This window comes from Durio zibethinus, chromosome 9, assembly GCF_047325235.1.
Source record: "Durio zibethinus cultivar Kanyao isolate XHJ-2024 chromosome 9, ASM4732523v1, whole genome shotgun sequence".
Classification (NCBI taxonomy): domain Eukaryota; kingdom Viridiplantae; phylum Streptophyta; class Magnoliopsida; order Malvales; family Malvaceae; genus Durio; species Durio zibethinus.
The window spans coordinates 27,133,968-27,153,597 of record NC_143170.1 but is presented as its reverse complement, the minus strand read 5'-3'; the positions used below and the strand labels follow the sequence as shown (position 1 = coordinate 27,153,597).

Here is a 19,630-nt window from a genome sequence, read left to right as displayed (position 1 = left end):
TTTGTTAAAAAAATATTATACTATTTATTTAATTAATAAATATATAAAAAATTCACTTAAATCAATAAAAAATATATTTTGTTAAAAAAATTATACTTTCTTTAAATTATTTATATAAAGAGAGATAAATTTATAATAGTGTAAAATTTTTTAGTTTATATTTTTTAATTATTAATTTTAATAAATAAAAAATTTATTTTATCTATTAAATTTATTAAAATTAATAGTTAAAGAATTTTACATTAATATAATCTATTTTTTTACATAATTATATTTATATTCTTAGGGCTTAAGGATTATAAAATGATACTGCCGTTTCCGAAAGCAAACGCGTCCCGCTTTTGTAAAGTAGGTCTAAGCCACTCGCATCAAAATATTGTCCGAGCATAGCTGTCGTAACAAATCCTATCCGTTCATCACTCCAAGAATTGAAAATTCGTCGAACGTTGATTTCATCAGACGGTTCAAAACTGAGGGTTGATCAGTAATTCAATCCACCACCTTTCTATTTTCCTTTGCCCGTGGCCTCCGCGTTCACATTTTGCTTTTCTTCTTAACACCTCATTCCGAAGTCCTCTCTTGAAAATTTCTCCATAGATTCGTTGTACATCCAACTCAACACCACCGAGTCGAGCCATTCAACTCGTCCTGAGTTGGCGTCTCCGTTTCTTTTTTCCCCTGTTCCGGTTTTCTTTCTCAAATCTTCACTATTATATGAAAAAATCTAGGGTTTTTTTTTTTTTTTAATTTGAATTTCTCTGTTGGTTTGGAAGTTTCTTGAGATTCCATGGCTAGGGCTAATAGAAACTGGGAGAGGCTGGTGCGAGCTACCTTGGAGAGAGAGCAGCTCAGAATTGCGGATCAAGGTCATGAGAGGACTCCGAGTAGAATCGCAGGTGCTGTCCCACTCCCACCCTCGCTTGGTCGCGCGTCTAACATCGACGCCATCCTTCAGGCTGCCGATGAGATTCAATTGGAGGACCCCCAAGTTGCTAGGATACGTATGTCATTTTCTTTTTACCCTTATTTTCTTTGTCTTACTGCATCATTGAGGCTACTTAATCATATGATCTGATGGTAGTTTAAGTTGTGGACTTGTTGAGTGAAGTGGCTTGAAAGCTGCCTTTGAGAGTAAGATTTTTGGTGTTTGATTATGTTGACTGCCATATATGGTTCATCATATTTGCTTGTAGTGCTGATTTGTTAGGATAGATTTATTTCAACTATTCAAAAAATTATAGGAGTTAAATTCTTCTCTTCTGATTGTGCACCTACTGGAGGAGAGGTTGGAATTTGGACACAGTACAAAAGTCTACTTGGGTTTCTTTAGCTTTTGTGTTGTCTCTTGCTTTGAGTGTTTGGTTTGTAAAATAGCAGTCAGCATAGACTATGCCTAGCTGAACTATCCTTATGGGAATTTGTGATGAATGTATTGCAGGATCAAAAGGAAAAACCATGCATGATTACATATTTCAAATTTAGAATCAGCAGTACTGGTAGTGCTATAGAACAAAAGCAGTAGAAACTCATAGAAATGGACATTAAGGGGGAATATGGTTCGAACTGAATGATCTTTGGGCCTAGGAGACATGTTACATAGATGTGGCAATGTGATATTTCTCCATGTGTATTTAAGGCGTTTGGAAATTCAGGTCATTGAGAACTTGAATTAAATCAAAACAGCAATTGTTTTGAATTCTTAATGCAGATGTCAGATTTGATTGAATGATTAAATTCAAAGTATCAGATCATATTGATTTTGATGTTACCCAAGATATATTTAACTCAAGGATGATTTTAGAGGTTCTTATTTAGATCTATAAATATGCCATGCACCTGGACAAAGATTTTAGATAATCCGCCTATTTTGGATTCATTGTTAAATACAACTTCACTACAGTAGCATTGTTGTTCAGTCATAAGCATTTGGATGCAATTTGCTAGATTGTGTTTTTGAATATGTTTCTATATAAATTTGTTGGTCTGGGATATATGTTGAATCTGAATTACTTTATGGTGGTAGACTCATGAGAAGTAAGTGAGTGTCAATGTTACTCTGTACATTTGTTTTATTAAATTTCTGAATCCAAATTTATTTACGCATTGTTGATATATTATATTCTTTCAATTCCAGTTTGTGAGCAGGCATATGGTATGGCCCAAAATTTGGACCCAAACAGTGAAGGCAGAGGTGTACTTCAGTTCAAGACTGGATTGATGTCTTTAATTAAGGTACTATCATGTAAGCTTTGGTTGTTTTGTGATTTTCACATAGATTTTGAGTTGTGTTTATGCTTAATACATCTAGGGTCCATATTTGTGCTATTGTTGTGTGTTGGTATGAGTTACATTTAGTACTTATCAGTTTAAGTTCCTACTCAGATATCACGCCATTGTAATTTGTCAATATATTGACTTCATTGGTGTTCTGCACCCCGGCCCTCCCATGTAACCTTAGTTTTACACCTTATAAAAAAAGTATGGTATTTTTGCCAAGTTGTTTTAATTCATTCCCATAATTCTATTTCTAATAATCTGTGTATGGTAATTTAATGTGCCATCAAAGTTACTTGTACTTTTTAGTTGCTTTTAAAATTTGTAAGGGGTCATATTTTGTACTTTCTTTTAAAGTGCTTTCAGGTGTACAATTCCTGTGTCTAGTGTCTTTCTTCTTTTGGAATTGATGGTAAACCTTCTTATATTATATTCTCTAATATTCTTACCAGGGTAATTTGCTATTTGTCTTCCACTTATGTTAAAAGCAACGTGCTCTATCCTTGGTTCTTGTAAACTAATTATTGCCTATTCTGTTTGGGCTCTGATTAAATATGATTGCATCTGTATGTCTGTGCATAATGTATAATTTCAAATTTTAATAGAGTTTCATCAGTGATTCAAGTTTGATGTTGATATACGTTTTCTTCATCTCTAATCTAACAAATGCTCTACATATCTGAACCTGGTGTATTTTCTGATATTTACTTCTAAATTCTTAATTTTGGTTTGTTTTTCCTGCAGCAAAAACTTGCCAAAAGGGATGCTGGCCGAATAGACCGTAAATATGATATTGAACATTTTTGGGAGTTCTACCAGACCTATAAAAGGCGGCACCGAGTGGATGATATCCAAAGAGAAGAAAAAAGATTTCGGGAATCTGGAACCTTCTCTACTAGCTTGGGAGAGTATGGATATCTTATGCTACTCTATTGATTTCCTCGTGATTTAATTTCCTTGTGTGTGTATATGTTTCTAGCAATATTTAAATACTAGAATTGTTACATGATTCTCATTTTTCAAACCATTGGTCATGAATTAGAATATCTTTGGGGTAATTAATACTATTATTTGATTTATTTATCAGATTTGATGAATGATCTCAAAGTTCAGTCTATGCAAATTATCATCAATTAATATTTAAATGAGGTTTGAGGGAAGGTTTATAAACTCTGAAGTTGGTAATTCAACATTGGACATCAAATACTTACATCCTATTTAAATGTAGTATGGAAGCTCAGCTTCCACATTAAAGTTGGATTTAGATGTAACATCTATACGTCCATTAAATCTTCATCATGGCTAGTTTTCTGCCTTTTTGGTTGAATTTTTTTGTTTCATGATTTTTATTAATTTTAATTTCCTGTCGTGAAATCTCTAGTGCTTTAGGAATGAGGAAGGTCCTTGCTACTTTGAGGGCCTTAGTTGAGGTCATGGAGGCACTTAGTAAAGATGCAGATCCTGATGGAGTTGGAAGGCTTATTAATGAGGAGGTACATATGATCAACGACCACTGAATGTGGGCTTTAGTGAGCATCTTGGATATTTTCATTATTTGTCATTATGCCTCGCAACTATATTATTCATTTTCACATTGTACTTTTTACTTTATGCTTCTAAGACTCTCTGCATGCAGCTTATAGCATGTCCAATGGAAGTTCCTAGGCTATTTGATTTTTTGTTTATATGATGTTCACCATGAAACTTTACAAATAACATTGCTTTGTTCACCAAGAAACTTTACTAAACAAATTTATGTCTTAGAATAAGGCACATTCTATCTCTATTTGGTTGAAAAGTATATATTTTTTCTGTTTTTTCTCAGTTGCGAAGAGTTAAAAATGCTGATGCAGCTATATCTGGTGAACTCACGCCCTACAATATTGTCCCCTTAGAAGCGCCGTCATTCACAAATGTGATTGGAGTTTTCCCCGAAGTAAGTCTAATCTTTAATTAGTCAAGTTACATCCTTCCCTACAATGTTCGTTAGAACCTTATATTAAATTGGTTATTTAAAAGATTTATAGTTACAAATATGTTGTTGCTTTTGGTTATGGTTTGAACTATGTTTTACATTGAAATTTGACGTTTCCGGCATGTTCTATAGTCTACTGTGTGCTTTGTTTGGTTAAATCTGTGTGGCTCATAAAGTTTTCCTTATGCTAATTTTACCAGGTTAGAGGTGCAATATCTGCAATCAGATACACTGAAAATTTTCCTAGGCTTCCTTCAGATTTTGAGATTTCTGGACAACGGGATCCAGATATGTTTGATCTTCTGGAGTATGTGTTTGGTTTTCAGGTTTGTGACTTTTTTGTACTGAACAGTGAACACATCATGTATTTCGATGCAAATTGAAATGTGGGGGTAAAATTGCAATATGTGTAGAATTATTCTTACCATTTCTATTATTTTTATTTTCTCTGGGGCTCATTGGCATGTTATATATTGTTTTCACTTGTCTCTTTTGTGTAATCTTCCCTCCTCAAATGTGAATTTACTGTTTCATAGAAAATCTTGTTTATATGCTAATTTTCATGTTATTGTGAAACTCTCATGAACCATGAGTTGTAAATTTTTTTTGGACTATGTTATTCTTCATTTCCTGGGCTTTTTCTCAATTGTTTGGAAGCTTATTTCTGAATTCTGATTGCTATTGTGGAATTAGCTGGTGGGATGACCTTGGATATGACTGTTCATTTGTAGGCACTGTTAGGGCCACACATTTCTGAAGAGTAGGGAGAAGGCTAACATGATTATCTGTCTGATAATGTTATTACTTGATGCAATAATGCCGTGCATTTTTTCACATATGCTACTATATTTTATCCTTTTTACCTTGTACTTTAAGTGAACTATTCCTACTTATTATGTTCTTCTTTTGATACGAATTTCAACCTATTATATTTGTATGACAAATCATGGTGATGAAGTTGATACCTGAATCAGCTTTATGATTTATTGTTGGATTGGTAGAATGAGGTACAAACTTATTGCATCTTTTGTACAAGAACATTTATGTCCATTATAATCTGGACTGTTAAAGAAGTACTTAATTATTGAATCATTCATATTTATCTATGCAATGAGTTTAAGAAAGTTTTTAATATTTCTTTTATTCCACCATAGTCCATCACCCTCTTTCTATTTCTTCTTTGATAATTAGATTAAAATTTTTTTCCTACAGAAAGATAATGTAAGGAACCAGCGTGAGAATGTTGTTCTTACAATAGCAAATGCACAATCTCGACTTAGCATACCTGTCCAAGCTGATCCAGTAAGTTCTTTTGATAATCTATCTCATTATTTTATAGGTATCTTTTCGTTCCCTTTTTCATTACCCTTTTTGTTTCAAAAGAATTATAGAGGCTTTTGATTCTGTGTTTTTCTTTTTCTGTTAGTCGTATCTCTTTTTCAAACATTAATTCGTGTAATCAGAATAGCATTGCCTTATTAGCACACTTCAAAAGGGTAGTTGCTGGATTCTTGAAGGGGAGTTCTCAATGTAACTGCCTTTGCTCTAAAACATCAAATTCTGTTTACATGTTATGCGGAAGGGGATGCTTAGCTTTTCAAATCCTTGAAAACTGAACCTTAACAGTTTGACTTTCTATGTAAATGGTTTTACTGCCTATTTATTGGAGATTGTTGAGCAGTTACGTGCAAGCATGCTAATTTTTATGCATTGCCAAGGTTTTCTTTGTTAATCTAGATAGCTAGATTTTTAGGATGGCTATTTCGCTTTTAAATTTATTACCGTTGATGTTTCTTTTTAATGAGTTATAGAATATGTTAAATCTTATTTTTGTGGGTTGAGTGCCTTTGAAGTACTTAAACTCACCCAGATTTATCAAAAGCATCTTAAACAAGGGATTGGATGAACTGGTTCAAATGGTATGTTGGGTTAGGTACCATTCTTAGTTTGGAACTACTAATCTTGTTTGATATTGTGCTCTTGCTTATTGTTTCTAGTTGGGCATCATTAATAACTTGGAGTTGGCTGATGAAATCCTTTTTGTATCAATTATGTTCCAATTTTTCCAGAAAATTGATGAGAAAGCAATCAATGATGTATTCTTGAAAGTGCTGGATAACTACATCAAATGGTGCAAATACTTGCGGATACGGCTGGCTTGGAATAGGTTGCTGCTGCAACCTTGAAACAGTTCAATTTTTTGTGTCCTGATGCACTGAAGTACTTTTTAATTTGTTTTACTAGATTGAATCTAAATTTTGTGTCTGGCAGTTTGGAAGCAATTAATAGGGACAGGAAGCTGTTTTTGGTTTCATTGTACTTTCTCATATGGGGTGAAGCTGCAAATGTCCGTTTTCTTCCTGAGTGTATTTGCTATATATTCCACCATGTGAGTTTGTTCTCTCCTTTTTTGGGTCAAATTTTCACTTCATTGATGCTATTTATTCTTCACCATCTATTATGTGCTCTGATCGGCCATAATACAGGAAAAAGATTTTATCTCTGCATGATAAACTTATGTTGTCATTTTATTAAGGAAGTTTTAATTTGATATGCAGCTATTTATACTATTGTTTGTAACTGTACTAAATTGCTGTTTCCATTGTGGGATCTGGAGTGGAACATCTCATGCATCTGTTTGTGATTCCATCTACTTTCTGAATATTGTGTGGATTTGAATTTCAGTTTGAAAAAGCTAGAAGAATGCTTTGCTTTCTCTCTCAGTTCAAATGATATTAGAGAAAGCGAAGAGAGTTTGCGAAAATTTTTGAAGTAAATATTTATTTTTTATTCAATTTTACTTTCTGGTTGCTTTTGTGGTAATGTTATTATTTTGGTTTTCCAGATGGCAAAAGATTTGGATGCAGTAATAGATCATGGAGAAGCTAATCCTTCTCCAAGCTGCAAAACCGACAATTCTGTGTCCTTCCTTGAGCAAATCATATGTCCTATATATGATACAATGGCAGCGGTCAGTTCTTTCTGTACTTCATATCCATCCCCTTTTCTTTAGTGGTCATATTCATGTTTGTGGTGCATAACTACTAGCCTGATAATGATAGTTGTCTTTAGTGCTTCTATTGAGATTTGCCTACTCTCTGATTTGCCTATGCTCTTTCCTTTTTGCTATTTTGTTTTTCAATTATGTGGATGTTTGTGTGTGTATTTTGCGTCTTTTATTTTGGAATCAGTGCTGTCCATTTCCATGGATCATTCTAGGATTTTTGCTTGATTAGAATGATTAACATGATAAGGTTAATCTTAACACTAATCCTGATAACAGTCTGATTTTTCTTATGATATATATGCTCTAAATGTTCTTGGCAATTGTTGTCAATATGATTTTATTGTTAGTTGTTCAGGAGGCTGCTAGAAACAATAATGGGAAGGCTGCACATTCATCATGGCGTAATTATGATGATTTCAATGAATACTTTTGGTTTGTTATTATGTCTCTTTAAGGATATTGATTTCTATGAAGTTTGGCACATTTATGTGCAGTTTTATAATTCTTTTCTCATCCATAATTTATATATATAGGTCACCTGCTTGCTTTGAATTGAGCTGGCCTATGAGGAGGGATTCACCATTTATGTTGCAGCCTATAAAGGGGAAAAGGGGGAAAAGGGTAAGTTCTGCTGATGGTTTCTGACCAAAACTTCCCCATATTTGTTTTGTTCTTTTAAACCTCTTATTTTCCTTTAAATCTTTTGTTGGTCAACCTACTGGGATTTTAAATCTTAAATGCTTATGGATCAAAATGAACCAAGAGATTTTGAGAGACTTGGAGATGAGTTATATGGAAATTATAGTTGTATTTCTGGCTTACAAGTTTAAGCGGCTTAGTAATATTACTTAGTGTATGGTTCTGAATGGAGTATAATCGTGAAATATGATCAATGTAGCATACCCCATCTAGTAAGGAAAGGCGTTGTTTGTTGTTTGCTATTCATATGAATGGTCAAATATCTGTATTGAGTTTATGTATTAAGTGGACAGATTTGTGAAAGTTGTTGTTCTCTTCATATTGAATTATTAAATTCAACTTTCTTAATTATGTCAGTTGGTTTTTAGTAAGGGATGCAAATCTTTTTGTTGTAGTTATTCTGATAATCCTTAGCATGTAATCTTTTCTGCTTCTGCTGCTGCTTTACTAATTTATTATGGATGTCTTATTACCATCCTTTATTGTGAATACCGACTCATACACTTTTGCCTGTTATTCTATTTTGGTGTTGGATCCCCTCCCCTTGCAAACAAAAGGTGAAGAAAAAAATTGCCAGAAACACTTTTTTATTTTCTGATCTTAAGGGTTTTTTATTTACTGGATTATTATTTCATTTGGCAGTTTTTTTTCCCTTTACCTTCTTATATGAAATAGGCAATAAAAGAATATTGGTTACATAAATGCTCTTTAATGGCTCTATAAATCTTGCTTGCTGAATGGTATATGTTTATGTTTTTTTCCTTTTTACATTGTTTTTGGTGAGTTATCAGACTAAATTTACTTTATATATATATATATATATATCTATTCATTGTACATGTGGTTCATTCTAATATATGGTGAACAATGCATATTTTATCAATTTAGATACAATTGCAATCAGATAGTTAATATGCTTTTATTACCAATAACTATTTAAAGAGATATTTATATCATTGTTTCATCTATTTATCTCTTTATATCATTGTTTATCTTTCTTTGATTTTACAGACTGGTAAAAGCACCTTTGTAGAGCATCGAACATTCCTTCACTTGTATCGAAGTTTCCATCGTCTTTGGATCTTTCTGGTTTTGATGTTCCAGGTAGGTTTTCTGTGTCCATATATCACTTCTTATTGATGTTGCATGTAGTTTGTTCATCTTTGAGTAAAAAATTTTATTGATTGTGTATTGACTGCAGGCATTGACAATTATAGCATTCAGAAGAGGGCGCATTAATTTGGATACCTTTAAGATATTACTTAGTATTGGACCAACGTTTGCTATTATGAACTTCATAGAGAGTAAGTTGTCGGCTTTATTGTTGTGCATCTGCAATTATTACTTTAATATCTCTTGTATACATATATATTTCTATTTTCTTTTAATTTGGATTGTGCGTGACCTGCTTATGTTTGGGCTTAACAATGTGTACATTTGGTTATTTTTCTGCTGAGTTAGGTTGTTTAGATGTCCTGCTTATGTTCGGGGCTTACACCACTGCAAGAGGCATGGCCATTTCCAGGCTGGTTATACGATTTTTTTGGTGTGGCTTGACCTCTGTATTTGTAGCCTATGTTTATGTGTAAGTCTCTGGTATTCTTTCTTATGATTGAAATGATGTTGTTGAGAGTTATCAGTTATATGTTCGTGTCCTATTCATATCTTCTTTTATATGTATACATGCAGGAAGGTTTTAGAGGAAAGAAATGATCAGAACTCCAATTCGTTCTATTTTCGGATATATATACTTGTATTGGGTGTTTACTTTGCCTTGCGTGTAATCCTTGGCTTGTTACTGAAGTTTCCTGCATGTCATACCTTGTCTGAAATGTCAGATCAATCATTTTTCCAGTTTTTTAAATGGATTTATCAGGTTTGTTCACTTTTTCTTAGCTACTTTAGATGACCAATTGGTTTTGGAATGGATGTATTAGTAATTTTCGTACAATAATTTGCACATTTCAGGAGCGATATTATGTTGGGCGTGGTCTTTATGAGAGGATGACTGACTATATCAGGTTTATTTTTATGCTTTATTGAATTTGGAATTTAATACTTAATGTGATCGTTTGACATGTTTACTCTGTTGATTTTATCTATTAAATTGTTGGGTTGAAGCTTTTATCCAGATTCTTTTCTTAATTTTTCAGTAGAGTTTTACTTTTTTTTTTCTGCGGGTCCTCTGAGGCTCTAATATCTAATTTATCATCACTTTGGCTAAAAATGATGCAATGATTTTGTTTGCCCTGTTCAGTTGCAGTTCTTTCTTATATTCATAACCATATACTCATAGATGTTCTTAATAAATTGTTGGTCAACAATTTTTTCTTTAATCTATATATATATATTTTTGCAATGTATGATGTTGGTCGTGTTTATTTGTCATTGTTTATCTTGCTTTGATGAAATAAAGAAGGCCTCTAATAATTATCTGTGCAAGTGCTTTCTACCCTCTTAATTTGGTTCTTCATTGCTGCAGATATGTCCTATTCTGGTTGGTCATATTTCTTTGTAAATTCACATTTGCTTACTTTCTCCAGGCAAGCCATCAAGTCGCTATCTCACCTTCTTTTGCTATAGAGTTTGTGATGGTAGACGCCTTTCATTCTGTAGATTGAATATCTGACACCATTTATGTTTGGTCTTTACTGAATTACAGATTAGACCACTTGTCTCACCTACGAATACCATTCTCAATCTTCCAAATTTGGTATACTCTTGGCATGATTTTTTCTCAAAGAGTATGTTCACCATCCATTTGTATTTTTTTGGTGGCCTGGTTTCCTAAAGCAACAACTTTAGATTGGTTGATTTGTATTTCTCATTGTCTTGTAGTAGGTAAAAGTTATGGTATTACAGGGTCAGGAAGATGAAAATTAAATTATCTCGCCAACTTAATTGCCCAATTGTATAAATGGGAGAGTCAAAATTGGTGAACAAGGGTTAAATTTCATGGCAATTGAGATTGAGAATGTTAATTTTTTTGTCCAGCTAGTATTGAAATGGAAAAATTGACTATATCCCTCAAAATTTTAGCTTAGATTTGGTCCCAGCTACTGTGAAAAGATAAAATTTCCATTTAATGTCCTCAAGCTGTGTGTCTCATACATTCAACCTTTATATTTGGAGTAGGTGCATGTTGCGGTCTGAGTTTGTTACTTCTGTTGTACATGAGAATGCTAAAGAAATGTTTTAGTTGAAAGTTTAGAAGTTTGGAGTTGAAGGGTTTGGCTTCCTCTGTTACTTTCCAAAATACTTATCAATCATCATCACTTTTCATATTGTGGGTCTTAGTAATGTTAATTGATGATCAACGTATTGGACAAAAAGGTAACGGAGGGGATCCCAGCACAGAATTGAGAAATATAGGGTGCCAATGAAAGGAATATGAATATTGCTTGTCTTTTGGGCAATTAGTTTCTTTTGTGCTTATGTTGATTTTTGCCCATCCAAAAGCTTTTTATTATATGTTTGGATCATAACTTATCTAGGTATGGCCGCATGGTGACATAGTCTTAGTATATTTTATGGTACCCTATGTTCTCCTTGACCATTCAGGTTATATGTCAAATTCATATATTGGTTCTTCTATGATTGTTTATTCTATTTAAAGTTCAAGCTACTCCTCATGTTTCATTGAAGTGTCCCTCGTTCAAGTTAAAATTTATATGAATTATTAATCCATTCTTGTAATATTTTTCCACAGATAATCACAATGCCTTGACTATTGCTAGCCTGTGGGCTCCTGTTATCGCTGTGAGTGCATATCTGTTTTAAACTTATGCACCTGCCATTTGAACTTGGCATTAGCTTTCTGACTAAGTTCATTCTATACATAAGCCTAATTGAATGTGGAAAATTGTTGAAAACAAGTAGGTCAATGGTTCATCTCAAATGCTTTGTTCTATGGCCTGTGCCTGAGTTTTCTTGCTTGTCCCAGTAAATGGGCTTTCTCCTATTTCAGCTGATTATTGTCAAAAATCCTTACTTATGAAAAAGTTTTGATGAATATATGTGTTTAACTTGTCAACCATATTTTTTTCTCCCCCTTTTCCCAGATTTATGTCATGGACATTCATATATGGTACACTGTATTGTCGGCAATTATTGGTGGTGTAATGGGGGCAAGGGCTCGGTTAGGCGAGGTATTACAATGGCAATTTCTCTGTTCTTAAGAATATTCCAAAGTCTTTCTCCTTTCTTATGATTCCTTCTATTGCTAAATGTTTGCTTTTATCAAAGATACGGTCAACTGAAATGGTGCATAAACGTTTTGAGAGCTTCCCAGAAGCCTTTGCCAAGAACCTTGTTTACCAAGAAACCAGGAGGTAATTGTTTTCATCTTGGCATTTTAAATATAAGGCTTTGGGACAAATGTAGGAATGCCAGATTTGATGACCCTTTTATTAAGTCTCATCAGTCATCCCTTTTGAATATTCTGTTGCTTGTTTTTCTTTCATTTTTCTTCCTTAAATATTTTTTCCGAGATAGATATTGATATTTATTGATACTAATTTCCTGTGACAAATATGTATAGACTATAGAGATATGAATCTCTATTATTTTTATTGCAATTTTATAGACTATGGATGGACACAGAAAAGTAGGCAGCAGAAGTCATATTGGCTTGTTCAAAAACAGAATGGGGAATAGACATAATGATATATGAAATATTGCAGAATTATGTGGGTTAGGTCTTTCCTGGCCTTAATGGATTTTGAGACTACTTGCCCAAGTTAATCAACCGGAATTTACTTGCTAAGAAATGAAGGGACGTAAAATAAAAAAGGAAAAAAGGGCACTAACTTGAATTTATACTATCTCTCTCTTCTTAACCTCTTCTCTTTGTCACTCTTGCTTGTTAACTTGGTCCTCATCTGGCATGGCTGCAAAATTACTAATATAGATGATAGATGTCATCTCTAGGCTTCCAGCCTCCAGGCACCACCCCTCCGCTGCCCCCCCCCCCCCCCCCAAAAAAAAAAAAGAACTAGTATTTATTACACTCTGGAGTGCTTAACTAACTTCTTAATTGACAATGAGAGAATGTTTTCTGACTATGTTCGATTTCAAATGTTTTTGTGTGTTATATTTGTGTTTTTCCCCGTAAATATCCTTTAACCACCCCCCCTTCTTTTTTTTTTTTTTTCCTGTTTTTGCTCTTGCAGGATGCCATTTGACAGACAAGCACCTGAGGTGGGTGATGTATTCACATTTCTTCACGTCTAGTTCTAATTATCTAAAACTCATTAATGTGATTGTATCTTTGCAAATTTTTAGAGTGGGCAGAATTTTAATTGTTAGACTGCCTTTATGTGCAAGTAAATCTTTTAAGTTGAGTTAAGGATGGTTGACCCATGAATGATAACTTAGAACAAATTAATTGGTCCAAGGCTTTGTAACTTTTGTGTTGTTTAATCCATGTAAAACATTCAAAGATATTTTCACTCCATAAGCTCTCAATATTGTGAATTTGCTTATCTTGCATACTTCATTTTAACCTTCATTGGAGCTGGACAATCACTTGCTAACCAAGACCTCCTCATCTCTGGCCAACACAAAAAATTCTTGAATTTATCTTTTGATTGTCCATCCCTTCACCTGAAAATCTTGCTTAAGTGAAGTGTGGCACCAGCCTTTTCTTTACACTTCCAGTCAACTATGAGTTTCTACAGTTCTTAGGTGTTCAAGTGATTTGTTTGTCTTCACATGCTTGAAAGATGGTGGTTTTTCACAATAAATCAACCAAAAATATTCTTGCTTGTTCACACTGTCTATTGCGATTTTTTTTAAAGTAATTTTGACTGCTATACTATTACTTCTTAGGGTTTTGCTGTTTAAAAGTGCTACTCCCTTTTTATAATTGATTTTTTTTATGAGCATGTATAATTATTGTTGGCTTTGTGCTTTTCTGTTGAGCAGGTTTCTCAGGAAATGAACAAGACATATGCAGCTCTATTTTCTCCATTTTGGAATGAGATAATCAAGGGCTTGCGTGAAGAAGACTATATCAGCAACAGGTAAAGTACTAAGTCAGGCTTTATTATTATCGTGGTGCTAATGATCCTTTTGAGATTGGTGCTCATGATCACCCCACAACTTTTTATATTTCAAGGGAGAAGGACTTGCTTTTAATTCCCAGCAACAGAGGAAGTCTAAGATTAGTTCAGTGGCCTTTGTTTCTTCTTAGCAGTAAGGTGGGGCCTGTTAAATTTTGCTGAATCAAATAATTCCTGAAAGACTTTGGTTTTATACTAATTTCTATCATGTTCATGGTCAACCAATTTTCAGATCTTACTGGCCATTGATCTGGCTATTGACTGCAAAGATACACAGGCTGATCTTTGGAATAGAATATGCAAGGATGAATATATGGAATACGCGGTTCAGGAGTTCTACTACAGTATTGAAAAAATTTTACATTCTCTGGTTGATGGTGAAGGTAGACTCTGGTATGTGTTTGTAGGTCCATGTTTCCTTTTATATATCTTATCTTATAAGTTATTATCATTAAGAGATCACCCACAATTACTTAAGCTTGCCCTTTACCTGCATGCTTGTTTGTGATAGGGTTGAAAGAATTTACCGTGAGATCAATAACAGTATATCAGAGGGTTCACTTGTCATAACCTTGAATCTGGGGAAGCTTCCTGTGGTTCTTCAAAAATTGACTGCATTGCTTGGGCTGGTAATATTAAAAATTATTTTGTTCCAATCACTGCTGCTAAAATTTATGGTACAATTTATAAGGCATCTTTGTTTCTTCTGCTTTTTTATTCTTTTAGTTTTCCCCTTTTTCTTTATTTTTGATTACCACCATTGAAGTGGTATTTTGGTTTATTGTTTTTTATTTTTGAAATTCTATGAATAGACTTGCAGTTTTCTTGGTATTGCAGCATAATTTGTTTGATTGCTCTTTTACTTTATCTATTGATATACCAGTCACAGGGCAATATTATAATGTTGATGACTCTTCATAATCATAATCAGATATTGTGCATAATCAATTGATTTTCAATGTGCTTGGTACTATCATGTTGTGAAGTCTGTAAAGATGAACATCATGCTCTTTTTTTAGCTTAACATATTCTGATGATATGCCATTTTATTTAGCTAAGAAATGAAAAACCTGAAGAAAAAGGTGCCGCGAATGCTGTGTATCAACTATATGAGGTTGTCACACATGATCTGTTATCACCTGATTTGAGGTATAAATTGTCTGATTACACAAGTTTTTGATAGTATACATAAAGTAATGGTTCAATTATAGCTTCGTTTTTTAAACTTTTGGCTTTTGCTGTGATATATCAGGGAGCAGCTTGATACATGGAACATTTTGGCAAGAGCAAGAAATGAAGGTCGTCTGTTTTCTAGAATAGAATGGCCCAAGGATCCAGAAATTGTAAGCTTTCTTCAAATTTGATACTGCTACTCTCCACCTTTTTCTATCTTATACTTGTTGCATTCCTTAACTTGTCCATGGTTTCCTTTACAGCGGGAGCAGGTGAAGAGACTGTATCTTCTTCTCACTGTGAAGGAGTCTGCAGCTAACATTCCTAAGAATCTGGAAGCAAGGAGAAGATTAGAGTTTTTCACTAATTCATTATTTATGGATATGCCTTTAGCAAGGCCAGTTTGTGAAATGATCCCGTTTAGGTTTGTAGATACTAATTGTTAGAAAAATGCCATTTAATTCTGCAGGATTATCTATCCATTGAACTAATTAATTATTTATTTGTTGATTGAGAATAGTGTCTTCACCCCATACTACAGTGAGACTGTGCTTTATAGCTCCAAAGATTTGCGGGAGGAAAATGAGGATGGAATATCAACTCTTTTCTATCTTCAGAAAATCTTTCCAGGTATATTTCATTTCATCATCATCTTAAAAGGGGTTATCTCTTCCTCTATCATAATCTGTTGCTTGTCAATATTTGAATGTTTAAGTCAGACTCCTTTCACTTCCACCCCCTTTTATTGTTTTGCGAATGAATTTTCAACTGGTTCTACTACATCACGTTGTCAAATTTTGAATGTTTAAAATAAGTCAGACTCCTTCCACTTCCATCCCTCTTTTATTGTTTTGGGAAATGAATTTTCAACTATTTTTCCTGCATCACCAAAGAACATACATTTCTTTTAAAAAATTTCCTGTTGCATGTCACATTTGTTGCTATAGATGTTTTTCAGAATTTCAATTCCATGTCATGTGACTTATATGGTTCCTTTGTTACATATTGAACTGTTAATGAGTATGTCCTGGTATCAGTATGGCTGACATAATGGGACTCGGTGACTGGTTGAGAGAAACATTTTGGAATGTATGGTACGAGTGATGGTTATCATATTATTGATGTTGAATACCTAAAACTCTTGATTTTGTTGCCTTCTTATGGGCTCTATCTTAACTGTATTTTGGATTAAGGGGAGCGGGGAAAGGAATGGAAACACCCTTTCCTTTTCCTTATTTGGTTATGCTTCATAAAAGGAAGCAATACAATTGTTACTCCCTTTGTCTCAAGACCTCATTTTTCTTGTTCCCCCTAATTGGGGGAAGGGTGCCAAATTTTTGATGTGAATGGCATTTATACTCTTATTCATTCACTCCTTTCTAAATACTTTATGCACTAAAAGGGCATGGTTGTAAGAGTATGAGTTTATGTATTCTTAATTTCATTTCCTCGCCTTTTCTAGACATAACATATCATTTTCATTTCATTTCTTTTCCTTCCTCTTCTTACCTTATCTGAACAAGACTATCTCAAATCCTTTCCTTTTCTTTAAAATCGCTCCATTTCCTGTACTCATCCCTATATGAACATGGGGTTAGCTTCTTGTTTTCTGGTTATATAAGTTGGAAATTATTACAGTGATCAAGGCATTTTGGCAAAACTATGATGTTACCTATCTAATGGTTCATTTTGGTCGGTTGCTTGATGCCACACATGAAGGGCTTTATCTCTTATTTTGAATGTGTTTCAAATAAATACAAAGGTCTTTATTTGCATCCAAACAGACTGTTGAATGGTACTCCATATCTTTCTCAATTTCCAGTCTAGTTTCTTAGCAAGCCATGTTGGATGGAATTATTTGCAAGAATATATTTTGTTATGTTGTATAAGATAGGAATATAATTTTTTTAATGAACTTTAAAGATCACCATGCATAATCATTGTGGTCTGATGAACTTATTTTCTAAGATAGATGATTCTCTGCACTTGAAATTTTTGGAGAAAAGTTTGTGATTTGATATTAATTTTGACAGCAAATAGTAAGAAAGTCTATTAAAAAATTGGAAAAACATTTAAAAATTGAAATTCCTTGCACTCTTACGGGAATCATAGTTGGATTTTGAGAAGCAAATTGTTTCCTGAGTGACAATGCAGCCAGGGGCTGAGTGGGGCCATAAATAAGGGAGCATTTTAATCCCTCCCTCTAACATGCCTCATTGCTCTCCCTGGCTGTGGTTCTAGTTATAGTTGTGGAGTTATGAGGTTTTCTTGCTACACATCTTTTGCCTGTAGTTGAGGGCTTATTTTATATTTGGTGATGTCTTTATATGATAACTGCCTGTCTCCTTTTGACTTTAGATGAATGGGAGAATTATTTAGAGCGGGTTAATGAAGGAAAGTCTATTGGGAATGCTGAAGATCAACAAAGTAAGAGTGAATTGGAGCTTCGGTTTTGGGCATCGTATCGAGGGCAGACTCTAGCTAGGACTGGTTAGCCTGCATTTCTTTCTTATGAAATGCCTTACGAATTTTCTTAGATCTCTAGTTTTCTGATATGTGAGATTGTCAGAAGGCTGTTTGATTTTTTAATATAATATCTATCTTATAATGTTGAGTGACATTGAAATGCAGTTCGTGGTATGATGTATTATAGAAGGGCATTAATGCTGCAAAGTTACCTAGAAAGTAGATCTTTGGGAGGTATTCTCTTCAAACCTTTTATGATGACCTGTACTATTTAAGGGTAAGGCATGGATATGCTCATACCATTTCATCTTGTTTAATAGTGGATGAATATTCTCAAACTGAGTCCCTGACAACTGAAGGCTTTGAATTGTCTCGTGAAGCTCGAGCACAAGCAGATATAAAGTTCACTTATGTTGTTTCATGTCAAATTTATGGTCAACAAAAGCAGAACAAAAAGGCCGAGGCTGTTGATATTGCTCTTTTGTTGCAGAGGTATCAATGTCTTATAATATATTTAGTTCAATCTTCGGGAACCTTGTTAACTTTGTTAGTTGGAAACAGAATTATAGTTCCTAATTTAAATTAATATAAGGTTGATTCTGGTGCCCACCTATCTGCAACTAAAATTCAGTTGGCAATTAGCAAACCATGTTAGGTTCTTTCAAGCTTGGGTGCAAAATGTGAGGCTTGCTTGTCTTTCAGATATTAAAAGAGATGTGTTGCTGTTAGTATTACTATAATGCCATTTCTTAAATACCTTATTGTCTTCATTCTATTAGTAAATTCTTTGCTCCTGTTTGCATGGATATTGAATTGTATAATGTACTCACGATCCTTGATTAATTGTGCCATGTTATGGCTTTTATGACATTGGTTTTTTTTTTTTTTTTTATTAATTAGGAATGAAGCATTTTTCTGTCTGCCTGGATATTAACATGTTTAATGTACTCATGATCCTTGATTAATTGTACCATGTTATGGCCTTTATGACATTGGTATTTTGGTTTTTTTTTTTATTAGGAATGAAGCCCTTCGTGTTGCTTTCATACATATGGAGGAGAATGTTGAACCTGAAGGGAAAAGGGAATTTTATTCAAAGCTTGTCAAAGCTGATATAAATGGAAAAGATCAGGTTCGACTATGACTTCTTTTGGTTTGTATTTGTTCAAAATCGTTATTATGTGGCATGGATTGATGGTTACACACACTTCTAAGTGAATATTTAGAGACAAAATAGTGGATAACCTGATTGAATGGGGGAGATGAAAGTATTTCAAGGTGCAATATCTGTGTATGGTTGATGTCCTTTTGCTCTAACTTTTAATGATGTGGATTATTCATTCATTATTTGCACATCAGCAGACTTAAAATAAATCCTTTATTCGAATTCTAATTTCAAATGATGGTGGAAAGACATTAAGCATGGTGCAAATGCAACAATATTCTTTCTTAATGTGTTGAGGATATTCAAAATAGCCATTTGTTAGGATGGGAGCTTGTTTCATTCTTTTTTTTTTTTTTAGCCCCTGAAAGGTTGCCTTTGTGCTTTGTCATGTCTTGGCCTTAGAAGTCAGTGGGCTATTTCTCTTATCTTCATTTAAATTTGACATTGTATATGCGTGTTGAAAACTTGAGTCTGTTTCAACTTTATTGTGTTACTTTGCTAATGATGGCTTTTATCCTTGTAATGAATGGGCATGATGGTTTCCTTTTTTCTCAGTGCTCTTTTGTTTTGTGAATGTTTCTGCACTTTTTACACCTTCATGTGTTGAACTGCTTCTGCCATAGAGTTGATACACATGTGAGAATAATAAACTTTCTTAATATATTGTGTTTTATTTTCCCCGCACTAGCAACTATAGGTTGTTTCACGAGGTCTTTGTTGTGCCTATTCTAGGAGTTATGGTGGATATACTTTCTTGGATTTAATCCTCCTGCCAGTTTATTGCTATAAATTTGGTTGCTGGTGCTTAT

At 33.7% G+C, this 19,630-nt stretch overlaps 1 protein-coding gene across 11 annotated transcripts in view; it reads left to right on the top strand.

The window, feature by feature from the left end:
- The first annotated feature begins 543 nt into the window (after positions 1-543).
- GSL8 (glucan synthase-like 8) overlaps positions 544-19,630 on the top strand; it is a 28,140-nt gene continuing 9,053 nt past the window's right edge. For 4 of the 11 annotated variants that reach the window (XR_016345271.1, XR_016345270.1, XM_089766060.1 and 1 more), the window contains exons 1-35: positions 544-1,001; positions 2,135-2,232; positions 3,019-3,182; positions 3,656-3,767; positions 4,100-4,210; positions 4,450-4,575; positions 5,462-5,551; positions 6,319-6,416; positions 6,521-6,638; positions 7,095-7,220; positions 7,612-7,688; positions 7,790-7,877; positions 8,967-9,059; positions 9,157-9,259; positions 9,417-9,540; positions 9,645-9,831; positions 9,924-9,976; positions 10,438-10,498; positions 10,618-10,699; positions 11,665-11,714; positions 12,017-12,103; positions 12,201-12,286; positions 13,127-13,154; positions 13,881-13,978; positions 14,074-14,155; positions 14,250-14,410; positions 14,529-14,646; positions 15,072-15,166; positions 15,270-15,360; positions 15,454-15,614; positions 15,711-15,820; positions 17,549-17,680; positions 17,822-17,890; positions 17,977-18,148; positions 18,677-18,788. Coding sequence is in view for 9 of the 11 variants with exons in the window: in XM_089766060.1 (XP_089622186.1) it covers positions 788-1,001; positions 2,135-2,232; positions 3,019-3,182; positions 3,656-3,767; positions 4,100-4,210; positions 4,450-4,575; positions 5,462-5,551; positions 6,319-6,416; positions 6,521-6,638; positions 7,095-7,220; positions 7,612-7,688; positions 7,790-7,877; positions 8,967-9,059; positions 9,157-9,259; positions 9,417-9,540; positions 9,645-9,831; positions 9,924-9,976; positions 10,438-10,498; positions 10,618-10,699; positions 11,665-11,714; positions 12,017-12,103; positions 12,201-12,286; positions 13,127-13,154; positions 13,881-13,978; positions 14,074-14,155; positions 14,250-14,410; positions 14,529-14,646; positions 15,072-15,166; positions 15,270-15,360; positions 15,454-15,614; positions 15,711-15,820; positions 17,549-17,680; positions 17,822-17,890; positions 17,977-18,148; positions 18,677-18,788 (3,777 nt within the window). In the remaining 2 variants the exon portion in view is untranslated. Of the gene's footprint in view, positions 1,002-2,134; positions 2,233-3,018; positions 3,183-3,655; positions 3,768-4,099; positions 4,211-4,449; positions 4,576-5,461; positions 5,552-6,318; positions 6,417-6,520; positions 6,639-6,928; positions 7,022-7,094; positions 7,221-7,611; positions 7,689-7,789; positions 7,878-8,966; positions 9,060-9,156; positions 9,260-9,416; positions 9,541-9,644; positions 9,832-9,923; positions 9,977-10,437; positions 10,499-10,617; positions 10,700-11,664; positions 11,715-12,016; positions 12,104-12,200; positions 12,287-13,126; positions 13,155-13,880; positions 13,979-14,073; positions 14,156-14,249; positions 14,411-14,528; positions 14,647-15,071; positions 15,167-15,269; positions 15,361-15,453; positions 15,615-15,710; positions 15,821-17,548; positions 17,681-17,821; positions 17,891-17,976; positions 18,149-18,676; positions 18,789-19,630 lie in introns of those variants that run through there. The other 7 variants (XM_089766061.1, XM_022914240.2, XM_022914248.2 and 4 more) reach the window with 7 other exon arrangements.